The 13,564-nt window shown below is 47.3% G+C and overlaps 1 protein-coding gene across 1 annotated transcript; it reads right to left on the bottom strand.

The window, feature by feature from the left end:
* Nucleotides 1–2,348: 2,348 nt before the first annotated feature.
* On the bottom strand, nt 2,349–13,242 carry DRD3 (dopamine receptor D3). Its single transcript, XM_061453974.1, has 6 exons — nt 12,961–13,242; nt 7,859–7,971; nt 6,590–6,732; nt 5,348–5,544; nt 4,121–4,466; nt 2,349–3,285 (listed from the first exon to the last, which is right to left on the bottom strand). Exons 1-6 carry the CDS (start codon nt 13,240–13,242, stop codon nt 3,089–3,091), a joined length of 1,278 nt encoding a protein of 425 aa, XP_061309958.1. The 3' UTR covers nt 2,349–3,088.
* Between the last annotated feature and the right edge of the window lie 322 nt (nt 13,243–13,564).

Genomic DNA, 13,564 nt, shown 5'->3' on the forward strand with positions numbered 1-13,564 from the left:
CTCAGGCGTGCTGTAATTGTGTCTAGACAGGCAGCCTTGGATAGCTGCCTTGTACCTTTGCAGGGGTGGCTGCTGTTCCCAGTGGGTTTTGCCAGCTCTCCTTCAGCTCTGAAGGGGCTTAACTCTCCTCAGCTACAGTAGAGATGCTTCCTGGCTCTTCTGTCTGCTGGCCCATTTACAAACGGCATCCAGCATAGGCGACTTTAGGTAGCCCATTCCTGCTGCCAGCTGGAGCAGAGTGAAGGTGAGCACAGGCTTCAGGACCTTTTGCTGTGCCTGCATGTCTGCCCAGCTGTGCTGTCAGAGCAGGTCTCCTGACACTGGGAAATATCTAGAGCCTGCGGCAGTCTCTGAGCTCCCTCTTTCTCTCTGCCAGAGAGGAGCTTTCTGCATTCTCCAAAAGCTCTTCTAAAGCGAATGCCAGCATCTAAACAGCCTGTGGTTCTTCAGCAGAGCACAGTCAGGGCTCACCTCTCCTTTTGCAGTCAGTCACAGAGTGAGGTGGGGGGGATGCAAACAGCAAAGATGAAAATGTTGAAAATGAATGTCAGGAGGAGGCATTTCAGTTAAAAAATGGGAAGTACATGAGTGGGGGGTGTGTGAAGCAGAGGTCCTGGGGGGCTCCTCAGGTGTCCCTCTGGCTCGCTGGGGAGGGGTGGGGGGCATCAACTGGTTGCAGCTTTGATTGCTTCTGTTTCTTGGCCTTTCCTGTGTGTTCTTATTGCCATTGTAAAACGTGGCATGGAGCTCAAGCAGTATTGGGGGGGGGGGGGGAGATGCTGTTTTCTTTTGGAGTTAAGTTACTGTAATTATGGGTGGGATTTGTGGTGCCTTTTTTCTTTTCTTCCATAGTTATAGGTCAAGTGATCACTGTCAGTTCTGTGACTCACAGTTCAAATCTTAACTATTAAACAAAGAACTATATATTTAGATACAGAACCTTCCCCATCCCTCAGAGGTGTGTGAGTACCAAAATACTGCTTGGTCTCCTACCACATCTCCTTTTCCTCACCTCTATCCTGAATCACCTTGGGATTCACTGCTTGAAGAACAAGTTCAAATTCAAATAAGATCAGAGTGAACGTGACACCTGAGAGATGCTAGGGCAGGGCTTGAAACAGACCTAGCCGTGCTTTAAAAGGTCTTTTTCCTTATTTCCACCTTTCCAGTAAGCAACTGAAACTGGTCTCTGGTGATCTGTGTTATGAAGCATTTTAATGAGAATTACTTGAGCAGCAATCTGTCCACAGGCTGATTCACACAATATCCTGTGTGCCGAGTAGCTCCCATGTTACCCAGCACCTATGAGCAGATGGAGTAAACAGTACCACACGCCTGCCTGGCATAGCTGGGAAACTGATTGACCATATTTTCAGCATTCGTCTGCTGGAAGTGCTTAAAACAGCCATTGATTTCTTTCCCAGCTACAAGTAAAATGCAAGTAATAATGAGGGCCTATTACAGGTCTCCAGGCAGATGATTATTTTGTACAGGGAAAGTGCTAAGGGGGCTACCACTGAGAAAAGGCTTAAGGAGGGGCACAAAGGTACCAAACCTTCCAGTTACATCTGTGTTTTATTAGATTGACAATTACAATACAGTATGGAGGGCACTCCCCCAGGCAAACAACACATGCTGTCCACGAGCATCTTCTCCCAAAGCCCAGACAAACAAGAGAAGCAGCTAGATCTCTGCTATGTGCTCCAGAGGCAGAGAATGGGTTTGGCTTTATACTAGGAAAGAGAAGAAGCCCTTCCTGGATGAGGAGCTGTGGCATGGACACAGGCAGAGACAACACACACAGTACATCCAAAGCTGTCAAACAAGTGTGGCTAACAGCACAGCTAAGCCTGGTTTTGGAAGTGAGAGCTGGAGCCTCTGATGCAATACAGTGAGGAGGGTGGAAATGAGAGAAATGTGTAGAGGCTGTCCCAGGTCAAGTTTGTCTATACAAGGAGAACATTAGTGTGCCCTGACATGAGACCAGCTTAAATGGTACAGCAGGGCTTGTCTGGTGTTTTCATCCAGGAGCTACTGGAGATGGCTTTGTAAAATGTTGCTGGGAAAGGAGACCATGGCATGGTTATATTTGGCCAGCTCCTGGAAGCTGGGATGTATGGATGCCCTGTGTGCTGACAGGTATATCGGTGAGGGGAGCCAGAGAGTCCCAGGTCTGATCCTGTGGCACACATCCTTTCCTACAGGGAGGGGTGTTACTGAAACAGCTGTTCCCCAGGTGGGGGCTGTAACAGGAGTTATCAGGAGAGGACAAGCACATAACCTAACAGTGCTCCTAATGAGGACAGGAGTGCAGAGATTGGTTCCAAAGAGACCACGAACAAATTTCAAGGCAAGGTGCATGCAACCTGTCCCAGGTGAAAAAAAAAACAGGTTTGAATCTATTGCAGGCATGACTGGAGCTATCCTAGGCCTTATTCATTAGTTAGTGGCCCCAGTAGACAACTGGGTGTGTGGTAGTTAAGTAGTGGCCAATCTATCGCTGGCCTTTGGGTTAGGAAGAGAGGGAACGCTTGTGATAGTGCTACGCTTCTCATGAGACCTGACCTACCAGAGGGATGGTAGCCACCTCTCTGTCTTGCAAGGAGCAATAAAATACAACCTGGCAGCACAAGGGAAGGTTTCACTTGCAACTGGGGCAATTTACTCAAGCACTGAGACTGACCCAGTTCTATCGGTAAGCCTTTTGCCAGAGACAAGGATGTTGTCATTTCTCTATCAGTGCTCTCTTTCTGAGTTGGCTCACTATTAAAGGGATAGGATCCTTAAGGAACAGGTCATGTTCTGCCCTCTATTAGGACTGCTGTGCATGAGCTGGGTGCCTTCTGCAGGCTGAGGTTCCAGCACTGGGAAGCCAAATGCATTCCCAGCCCACAGGCAGGGAGATGAGACGCTGTCTGCTTTGGTCCCATGTGGTGGCTGATCTTGCATTGCACACCCGGGTCTGCCTCTCAGTGCCCAGTGCTGAGGGACTCACTGGTTTGCCTCTGTGTCTTCTCCTCCTTCCCCAGAAGTGGGGAGCACTTGTACCACAAACCGCAGCCCGTGCAGCCCGGTGCCAGCCCCGCGGTCAGCAGCAGAGGATCTTGAGGAAGGCTTTGCGGAAGTCGGTGTTGAAGGTTGTGTAGATGATGGGGTTGAGGGCGCTGTTCACGTAGCCAAGCCAGGTGCTGGCACTGTAAAGCCCTGGGGGCACGTGGCAGGATGGGCAGTGGGTGTTGAGGATGTGAATCAAGAAGAAGGGCAGCCAGCAGACTATGAATGCTCCTGGGTTTAGAGAGAGGGAGAAAACAATCCAGGACTTTAGGGAAACAACTACTCAGAAAGGTAGAGGGCACTGACCTGTGTCCTCTCCCTCCATCCTCTCACCGTTTCCATGCGTTTGTCTGCATTTGGGAGGTGCTGAAGGTGACGTTACTGAGACAGAGGGACTTAGCAAGAGCTTCAGCTCCTTGGGATCAGGTATGTGAATGGATGGGTGCAGCTTCAGAAGTGGCCTCAATTGACAAAAAGACAGTGGCCACAACTTAGGGGGAAAGACTGCTGCATTAGCTGCTTTTATCAGTTACAATGAGGCTGCATTACTTCCCTGCTACTACCAAGTTAATGAGGGGAAGCGGTGTGTCTGGTGACCCCGGCAGGTGACTGGGGCACCGTTCTCCTTGGTTTCTCTATCCAGCTCTATGAGCTGGTTCCTCTGAAGCTCCTTGCCTCAGTTTCCCCTTCTGTAATTGGACCTGAGGGCTGCTGCATGTGCGGAAACTTAGGACTGTTTCAGCTTTATAATAAAGGAAATGGGAAAGCAAAGATGTTGGCTGTTGCTGCCTGTAGCAGGGATCTTTGGCCACTGGTTTAAAACAAAAGGGTAACATAACGTAGCAAATACAATACTAACTTACTTGCCTCTCAACATCTGAGAGCATTTCCCTAGATCCCTAAATGCTCCATCTCTGTCTCTCCTGAGTTTGTGGAGCAGTAAAGCTGAAGTCTGGGCTTGGCTTGCATTTTTTAAAGCTCAATACTGTATTAGGAGATTCCTTGAACTTGCAAGTCCCAAACCATCACCCCTTGGCCCCCACTAGATAGAGTGGCTCTCACTCACCCAGGACGATAGCTAGCATCTGCGTAGCCTTCCTCTCCCGAAGCTGGATCAGCCGGGGCTGCTGGTGTGCTAGCTTCAAAGAGCTGATGGTCTTGCCATTGCTGAGCCTCCGTACCTCCAGTCCTGGCTTGGTGCTTCTTCTCCTCTCTTCCAGCCTGCTGTGTTGTGTGCTCCTGGGTGTCTTGGTGAGGGATGCCTCATGGCAGAAGCTGCGGTACCGCTGCAGGCTGAGGATAGTCAGCAACTTCCTATGGGTAGACATCTCCTGGCCTGAGCATTTGAGTGGGAGACAGGGGGAAAAGGTGCCTGGGCATCTGCTTGGCAAAGCTTTTCTCTCCAAGTGTTCCTGCAAAAGAGGATTCCACACAGAGGCTGGGAACCTTCCAAACCATTCACTGGGTTAAAGGATGACAAGGAAAGTTGTAGGAGCCCCACTTGCTTCTTAGGTTTTGCGCCTTATCCTCTAGACTGATCTGGCTTATCAGAGGGGTGAACCAGCACTGGACAACTCTCTGCTTCCATCGCACTGAGGAGAAGTATGAGAACAAGTAGAGCTGAAACACCCGCTCTGCTAACCTTACACTTGTACTTTTGTGTTGGCCCTGCTTCCCTGAACACACCCCCCACTTTTATTAATGCAGCTTCACTGTGAGAAATGGGTAAAACAAGTGGATATGCGTGACCAAGCAATCCCTTTCAAACCGCTGTGCTGGTTCCCATGGTTGCAGATATTTCATCTAGAAAGGTCAGTGGAACAAATGCTCCATGCACCACAAGCATTTTGACCTCTTAAGTCTGTCAGATGAAGAGTTGTTTTGTTTTGGTTTTTCTTGTTTAATAATCTAGGTTAAAGCCTGTGGAGCCCTGAGAACAAAGCTTCACACAACAAAAACCAATAAATGAAGACATTAAAATCGATAAGTGAAGAAATTAGCCAGACTTCTGCTTGGCTGATAAAGCCCTGCTCTGAAGAAATACTGAAGTAGCCTGTGCCCTGTTTCTAGAGAGCAGAGATACACAGGGAGTATCCTCTTTCTAGAGGGCTGAAAAGGATTTAACTGGAGCTTCTGCATCTCAAATATCATGGTGTATGGATGAGGGATGGAATGAAAACATGCCATGTCCCTTCTTTATGCTTTCTGTTCTGTGCTTTGACCCTTTAAGCAGAAGAGATCATGCATGCCCTGCCCTGTTTGACAGCTCCTTCTGTATTCATATGAATCTTACTTTGTGTGCATAACACGGTTTGGTGCTGGCGTTGTGGCTGCCCTGCCGGGTGAGGGTTCGCTTCTTTTGTCTCTGTCTGAGCACGAGGTAAATCCGGACATAGAGCAGCAGGGTCACCAGGAAGGGGAGGTAGAAGGACACCAAAGAGGAGTAGATGATGAAACTAGGGTTGGATATGGAACAGACAGTGGGATCCCCTGGGGAGGAGAAGAGAAAGAGAAAGAGGAGAGAGCTGCTTTGGTTTAGTACAAGGGGTCTTCGGTGTACTAGCAATGCAAGCCGAAAGGTGTCCAGTGGACAAAGGCAGTCTAAGGAGTGCATGTGTCTCTTATCTCTGTTGTTGCAAATTAGTTGTGTCCTACCCACTCACCTAACTGATGCTTAAAAGGGACCACCTAGGGCCATTTAGCATGACCCAGCATGGATCTTCCTGCTTTTCTTCTCTCATGTCTATTCCCATCCTTTCTCCTATTCCTCTGACAGCCTCTGAGCTGTCTGGCTGCAAAGGTGTGCCTTCACCCTCATCTGTCTGGACCAGGAAGGAGGGGAACAGCAGTCCTTCCCACTCCCTGTTCTCTTCTCACCTCAAGCATTGTATATAAGATGGATGGGGAGCAGAGGACTTCTGCTTGTGGCTCAGAGGGGAGGAAGGCTCTCCTACCCCTCTGCCTCCAGGGAGAATGGGCTGCCCTAGGTGAGGGGAAAGAGATCAACCTGATCCCAAGGAGGAGGCTAAATTGTTTCCTTTCCTCAAGGGATTAGGTGAGGAAGCAGCCCTCTGGATGGGAAGGAGATTTCTCACAAGCAGTGCCAGTATGCAGTCCTTGCTGGGTAGGAATCTGTCCTGTACCACATTTAAAACTGTGTCTGGAGCTGTTGATATCGGCAAGATGCAGTAAGTCTGATGTGTCCTGGATGTGCTGCATATCTGGAGATTTGCTCCAGTGACTGGAGGGATCTGTAGGTCCAGATGCTCTGACGGACATTGATTTGGCAGTAAAGAAGGCAGGTCTGTCGTCAGAGCAATAGTCAGTGTCTGCCTGAGTAAATGGCAAGCTCATAAGACAAGAGCACATGTGCTCAGCATCAGAGATTTTTCTCACTATAGTGTGCTTTCCAGTTTCCCAAAATTTCCCGTAACTTGGAAAGTGTGCAGGACCCATGTTAAATGACCTGCCTGTACGCAGGGCAGCTCCATTTTCAACCCCTCACTGGATGTTGCTGTTCAAGGACGCCACCTACCTGTAGTATTGAAGCCAAAGAGGAGAGGGCATGAGACTGCGAATGCCAGCATCCAGACTATCACGATCATGAGAGACACCCTCCTGCAGGAGCTCTGCCCAGTGCTGTTCTGGTACTGAACTGGTTTCACCACTGCGGTGTATCTGTGGGCCAAACCAGCTCCAGAAAGAGGGAGGGAGGAAAAGGACCAGGTTTTAAAAGGAGAAATGAAAGCCACATAGGGAACATGATGGTGAACGTGGTAAAGAGATAAATGGAAGAGGAAAGGAGACCAGATGATGGGATCAGCAATTTGTAGAAATGATAAGTGGGGCATTGGGAGGAGGAACAGAGGAAATCAGAGTTAGTTGGCAGCACTGCAGAGAAACACTCTGCAGATCTGCTGGCATTGTGAAGCTACAAGGTTTGGGATACCAGATGGATCTAGAAACCCCAGGAAGCCCCTAAGGTTATATGTGCACACTGCTGGGAAAGAGCAGTCTTGGAGCAGCCACAGCTTGCTGCACTCTGTGCCTCAGCTGCCCGCTCTAGTGTTGGCCCTACTGACAGAGCCCATGGGTAGGTGTCCAGGGCCTTCAGCTGCCAGAGTGCCTCAGGGGATGCAGCTCAGCAAGGAAGGCACAGAAGTCTTGTCGTTAGGGTAGCCCAGGGGCTGGTACTCCAGACCAACCCAGCGTTGAGAGCTGCTTCATACAATTACCCTTTAGCTACATATTACAAAGGTACAGCATGCAGTGTTTTTTCCTTCCCCCACTTCTCGGTCCTAACAGTACCATGTGCAGCAAGGTCTTGGCTCCCTGCCCTCGGCATGGCTTTAAATAGGCTAAGTTTCAAGATGCAGAAAAGAAGGGCAAGGCTGAAGATTATACAGCAGTAATCATCACCCCCTCCCTATGAGTATGGCAGGATTTTGTTCATTAAAACTTCATGAGTGAGGTCTTCAGGAGGAGACACCCTCTTTAAGACTCAGTAGGAATTAGATAACCAATTCTGGTTCCTGCTTTCAAGAAGCATGAGGATGTGGTTGATTGCCTACTGGTGATGTTTTATTGCTTGTGCCTGTCTGCCCTTAATTGCAGACATCTTCAAGCACATGGTGGGCCAAGCCATATTAAGAGCAGTAGCAGCAGTAATAGACTTGCAGGGAGGTTTGTGCTCCTGAGCACCCCAGTGCTGCCTGTGCAAATCCCGCTTCCTTGTCCCTGCTATGCTGTGGTACAGGGTTGTCCCACACCTCCAGACTATCCCCCGGATGCTGTTGGCTCTCACCTGTCAATGCTGATAGCACAGAGGTTTAAAATGCTGGCTGTGCACATCATTACATCCATGGTGACAAAGATATCGCAGCAGATGCGGCTGAAGGTCCAGACTCCTCCGGTCACCTGCACCAGCAACCACAAAAGTGTCAGCCTTGTTCTGCACCAAGTCCTGATAAGTTATGTGTAAAGAGGTGGTCTCCTCCAGGTATCTCAACAGGTACATGAGTTCATGTCCACTGTGATGTGCAGAGGGAAACTGAGGTACCTGTGTTGTGCGCAAGATAACACAGCGGTAGGTTGCAAAGGAGCCGCACCTCAGTTTCAGCCTTTTAGTTACTCTTATAGAGGGAGAAGAAATAGATAGCAGCTATCCCTTCCTTTAAGGCCCAGCATGACAAATTGATTTAAATTTGGTATCACTGTATATATCCTTTGATTAAGGATTATCTGAGAAAAAATAAGGGCTGGAAGAGTTTCTCAGCTTAGCTGCTGGAGTTCTCTTGCAGGCAGTGAGTTGGAAAAGCGCTGCAAATTTTATGCATTTATGTATGAAAGAGAGACCTGAGACCCAAGGTTTCTCTAAAGCCTTATTTGGATTTTTATCTCAGTTACAGATTTTGATTATTAGACCTGAGTGAGAACTCACAAGCTATTCAGATAAAGGGTTTTGGTTTGCCACCATGTTGAGCTTTTGTCCTGGTGGTTTTGAATGTTTAATCTGAAGTGTGCAATCATGAAAGCTTAGCTGTGACCAATCTTTGTGATGGAGAAATGCTCCTTTTTTTTTGGCCTAGCCACCAAGTTCTTGATAATAACGTTTTCAGTTGACAACAGTATGTTCCAAGCACGGTGTGGAACTGCTCTCCTGGGCGGGGGGGGGATAGCTTGAAGTGAGGTGGTCTGCCTCAGTACTCCCTCCTTGTAGGAGACGAACAAGGAGGCAGCCTGCTTTCCACAGATAAGCTTGTTAGATGATTACAGCAAACAAATCTAATGCTGTGCTGGTAGGAGAGAAAGAGGGAGGGAAGTCCTTGCCTGGAGAAAGCCTTCAATATTCAATCCCATAGGTCCTGCTGGTTCAGCTGGATCCTGGGAAGCTATCAGGAACTGGTACTGATTCCTAGTGTCTCTGCTTACATTTAGGCCACTGGAGTCTTGTGGTCTAAACAAGTCAAACCCACTTGTTTTGTGGCCCAAGTACAGCAAAAACACTGGCAAACAGGAAAGAGTCCAGTGGAGGGCCACCAAGACAGTCCCTGGGGCTGGAGCACTTGTCCTGTGAGGACCTAAGGAAACAGGGCTTGTTCCTGGAGCACTTGTCCTGTGAGGACCTAAGGAAACAGGGCTTGTTCAGCTTGGACAAAAGGTGGCTTTGTAGAGGACTAACGGCAGTCCCCTAGTGGGAGGTTATTAAGAAAGTTAGAGAAGGGTAACTATGAAGCTGGGGCCAGGTTTTCCACAGCAAGAGGCAACAGGCATAGTTGAAAGAAAGGCGCAAGCTGGTGATGAAGATGAACTTTCTGACCATGAGGACAGTGAGGTAGTGAAGCCAGTTGCTTGGCGAGACTGTACAGGCTCCACCCTTGGAGGCTTTCAAGACCCACTCAAAAACACCCATGCCAGCTCAGGTGGGAGAGGGTGCCACAAGTAAGCTTGGCTTCTAAGGCAGTGGGTCAACCCTGCAACAAGTGTTGATGCCTAGGAAGGACTTGGCTCTCTTCAGAGAGATGCACTTGTATAAATACAGAATTCACTCTGTGCAAGTTGTTTTCAGAGCTGTTCAAGAAATAATCATGGAAAATATAAATGGTTTTAAGTGTGCCAGCACTTGGGCACAGAAACTTGATGAGGTGCGCTGTGTCTTTAGGCTGTTGCCTGCTGCACCCAGCTGCTATGTGTCACAATTTGGGTACTGAAGAAAACAGTCTTCCATTAGGACCCCTGAATTGAAGGGCAGGGGAATAGGAATTGGCTTGCAGAAAGTAATAGAGAACTATGCTTTCATCTTTGGTTCTCTGATACTTATGGGGCTTCTTTGTTTTCTCTTTAAAAAAGCAGGGAAAGAAAAAACGCCCCAAACTCTTAAAGCTTTTCTTTTCAGTTTTCAAAGAAACCCCACACCATTTTTGCTTTAGCTGCAGATTTTTGAGGTCTGCTTGACCACCTCAAAATACATATATATATGTGTGTGTGTATATGTATGTATATATATATATATATATATATATATATATATATATATATATATAATTGTAACTGCTGGAAGCCTTTGCAGCGGTTTGCAGTGAGAGGCGTTTCTGGTAGAGTGAGGCAAAATGCAATGCAGTGTTTGTGTGGTTTGTGGAGTTTGAAGAGTATTTCACCAGGAGCTGGTCCCAGCTGTTTGCATGAAAGCCATCTGCTGCTGTGCAAGCACTTAACAGAGGGAGCTTCCAAGGTCCTGAGCACATTCAGGTTTTAAGCCCAAGAATGTGAACCATTAAAACTCGAGAAGGTGGTGGTGGGAATGGCTTTGAAGTGAACCCTCTAGGGATGACGCATTCAGAGCATGCCACCTGCATACTAAGCTGTGGATTGTATTAAGAGGATGCTTGACAGATCAAAATGTTTGGGCTTAAAACCCATCACTTCCACCAGCCTCAACCTCTAAAATGGGCACTAGCTCTGCTGAAGTCAGTGAAGTAGTTAATATTTACCGGCACTGTATGCAAACCCAGAATTTATTCTGGAATTTAATAGTGAAGAAGAGCCTTTTTATTACAGGCCTTGTTAATAATCTTTAAAATTCTATTTCTGCTATTCCTTTTATTGCTCTGCTCATCTTTGCTACAGCAGCTAGAACTTGCTAGTGTGCATTTCTGGTTTTCGTGTGCTGGCAGGGTACCTGTTCTTTACTCCTCTGATGCCTTTTGTCCAGGAATCTCAAAGCACATCACAGATATTAATTGAATGAATCCTCACAACTGCCTGGGTGAGGTGGATGGTCAAATGTTCTTCTTTGACAGTTGATAAGAGCAAACCACAGAGAGATGAGCTGATGCGGTCTCTCATTACCCCTCTGTGCATATGCAACAGAAGTGGGAATAGAGTGCAGGTTGAAATCCTGGCTCTGATAAAGGCAATGCTAAAGCTCCCTAAAGACTATTCAGGTCAGGTTCTCACCTCATCTGCTTTATCCACAAAACTGCAGTATTATTATTTTAAACTTTCCAACTGTAAAGGAGTCTTCCAGTTTATGTGCATTCATCAGCTTATGTAAATCCATCACTCTCCCAAATCCTTGCAAATAAACAAAAGAATGTAAATCAGATACGTATGATGATGCTGTATTGAGGAACACATAGGGGGGAAAGTAGGAATATGAAGTTGCATCAGGTGATGACAGGCATCTGAGTAGTGGTGCATCTAAGCGTGCTCACTTAAGTGTTTCGTGTTTAAGAGTGATCTTCTTGGGGGTGCTGTTAGCTCCCTGCAGCTGTGAAATGGCTGCTTATGGTTTTGCATGGTGGGAGTAACTAAGAGCACACACACGTGGTCAGGCCTGCTGAGGAGTGGTAAACTGCTGAGCTGCAGTAACTCAGTTGTCTGTCCTCCCTTTGACAACCACCTTCAGAAACTTTTTTTCCTTTGGAGGTAGAACTGGATGTTGTCCAAAGATGGAGAAGGATGCTCCAGGCCATGCTGCTACATGTCCTCCTCCGTTTATACAATGATTATAAGGTATGATGGTGTTTAATGCCAACAAACTCCAGTGGGCAGGATACCCTAAAGCCACTGTCTTGGACATCTTGGTGAGCCAAGCAGGTGCACCAGCCACTGCATCAGAGGTCAGTAAAGAAATGGGGTAGCAGAATTGGTATATTAGACCTACCTGTTGACCCCAGGAGATTGCTAGACACAGTGTTGAACACATTTTTATGCCATAAACTTCACTAGGTGGAGATAAGGATTTTGAGACTATAAAATGTTCCTCTAGTTGATCTATCACAGCCTTCCCAAGAGGCCTTTCAGAAAGACACAGTTCTTTGCATGATTGATAAAATGACAAATTTTATGGAGAAGGTCCAGGCCACAGATGGCTCTAAAAATTGAGTGTAAAGCACAAAGTTCACAAGCAACATTTAAATCTCAGGTATTCAGCCACCTTTAGCTTCTCCATAAATAATGGCCAGGTCTCAGATGCCTGGTGGCAAACATTCAGTAGAGGAATAGGTATTGTACATGGTTTTGGAGACAATTATTTCTTGGCAATTTCTAGACCCATAGTGTACTGAAGCATGATGCCATTTCTGCTTCACTGGTGGCATCGCTCATCCATAAACAGCAGCAAGTATCTAAATGACTTTGGACTGGCTTTTAAATCTTAGTCTTGCTGGAGTCCTACAGTCTGGCTCTCTAGGAGATACTGTGCAATGCTGGGATGGTAGCTTGGGATGCGTGTGGGGTCTTCTGCCTGTTGTTTGGGTGACTCTTGGATCAGCTACTTTGATTATCCAAGCTTCACAGACAGAAATGAATCTTGAATGGGTCTCAAACACAACTAGGGAATGGGCTACTTTTGTGCTCACAAATTGTGACCACAGTACTGCATGGGGGCAGAGGCTGCTCCACAGATGTGCCTCAATCTCACCCTGTCCACAGTGAGTGCTAAGTTTAATGCAAAAGCATATCGTGATTTCATTAAAGACTGGAATATGCTTGAGGTGATGGACTATTCCAGTCCAATGAAATTTGACTTTTAAGAACATATTTTGAATTCCCATCTGATTGCAGAGTCCAGTCTGTCTTGTTGGAATGGCTTCCTTCCTCTTCTCCCCCATTATCCCCTTTTTAATCATTTGTTGTAACACAACCTAACTGTACACATCCTGCAGGCCAGCTCCAGGACTGCTCCACACAGAGCAGCCTAAACATTACTACTGACTTGACTGGGAACATGATCCCACATACAGTATCATGGTAAACTCGTACTGCGGTGAAGTTCTGTTAATCATAGAATCACAGAATGGTTTGGGCTGGAAAGGACTTTAGGATCACCTACTTCCAACCTCCGTGCCATGGGCAGGGATTCCTCACCCTAGACCATGTCACCCAGGGCTCTGTCCAACTCACCTCCAGGTACACCACCCATGGCATCACCAAAATAGCCACCAGCAGGTCCGCCACCGCCAGGCTCACCACCAGGTAGTTTGTTGTGGTTTGCAAGGCACGTTCCCTCAGCACAGCTAAGCAGACCAGGACGTTCCCAAAGATGATGGCCAAAATCAAGATGCAGTAGCAGAGGGCGTAGTAGGCATGTGAGTGTGGCAGGTAAGGCTCCGTAGTGTTGTCTGCTCCACAGGGAACGGGGTTGGTGGTATTTGGATGACTGCTGGCTCTTGTGAAGAGGGCCATGGGGGATGCCTCTGAGAAGATGAAGAAAGAGGTAAGGTTTTTTTCTGCTCATATACAGACAGAATGTTTATGGTCTTGCTTCGCCTGTTAGTTTTTCATTGAATTTAAGCCAAGAGAAGAATGCAATATTTCACCTCCTGTGTGTGAGAGAGATTCATCTTACCAACCAACACAGATATATGGAAAGTGTCAGTACTTTTAAGATGCACCAAAGTCACAGCACAGTACAAGCCAGCCGGCCAAGAGCTCAGTCTTAAAGACAGTTTGTAGTACTGAGAACAACACAACACAGTTACCCAAACCAGGTAGCTTGGACCTACCA

Source organism: Pezoporus flaviventris, unplaced genomic scaffold (genome assembly GCF_033815535.1).
Source record: "Pezoporus flaviventris isolate CSIRO_AGI_PZ_B2104156 unplaced genomic scaffold, CSIRO_AGI_Pfla_v1 ptg000015l, whole genome shotgun sequence".
In the NCBI taxonomy this organism is placed as follows: domain Eukaryota; kingdom Metazoa; phylum Chordata; class Aves; order Psittaciformes; family Psittacidae; genus Pezoporus; species Pezoporus flaviventris.

Coding starts and splice junctions, on each gene's coding strand:
- DRD3 (XM_061453974.1), bottom strand. CDS start 13,242: ATGGCCCTCTTCACAAGAGCCAGCAGTCATCCAAATACCACCAACCCC. Junction 6,733..7,858: donor TGTGCTATCAGCATTGACAG/GTGAGAGCCAAC, acceptor TTTGGCCCACAG/ATACACCGCAGTGGTGAAAC. Junction 3,286..4,120: donor GATGCTAGCTATCGTCCTGG/GTGAGTGAGAGC, acceptor CTCTAAACCCAG/GAGCATTCATAGTCTGCTGG.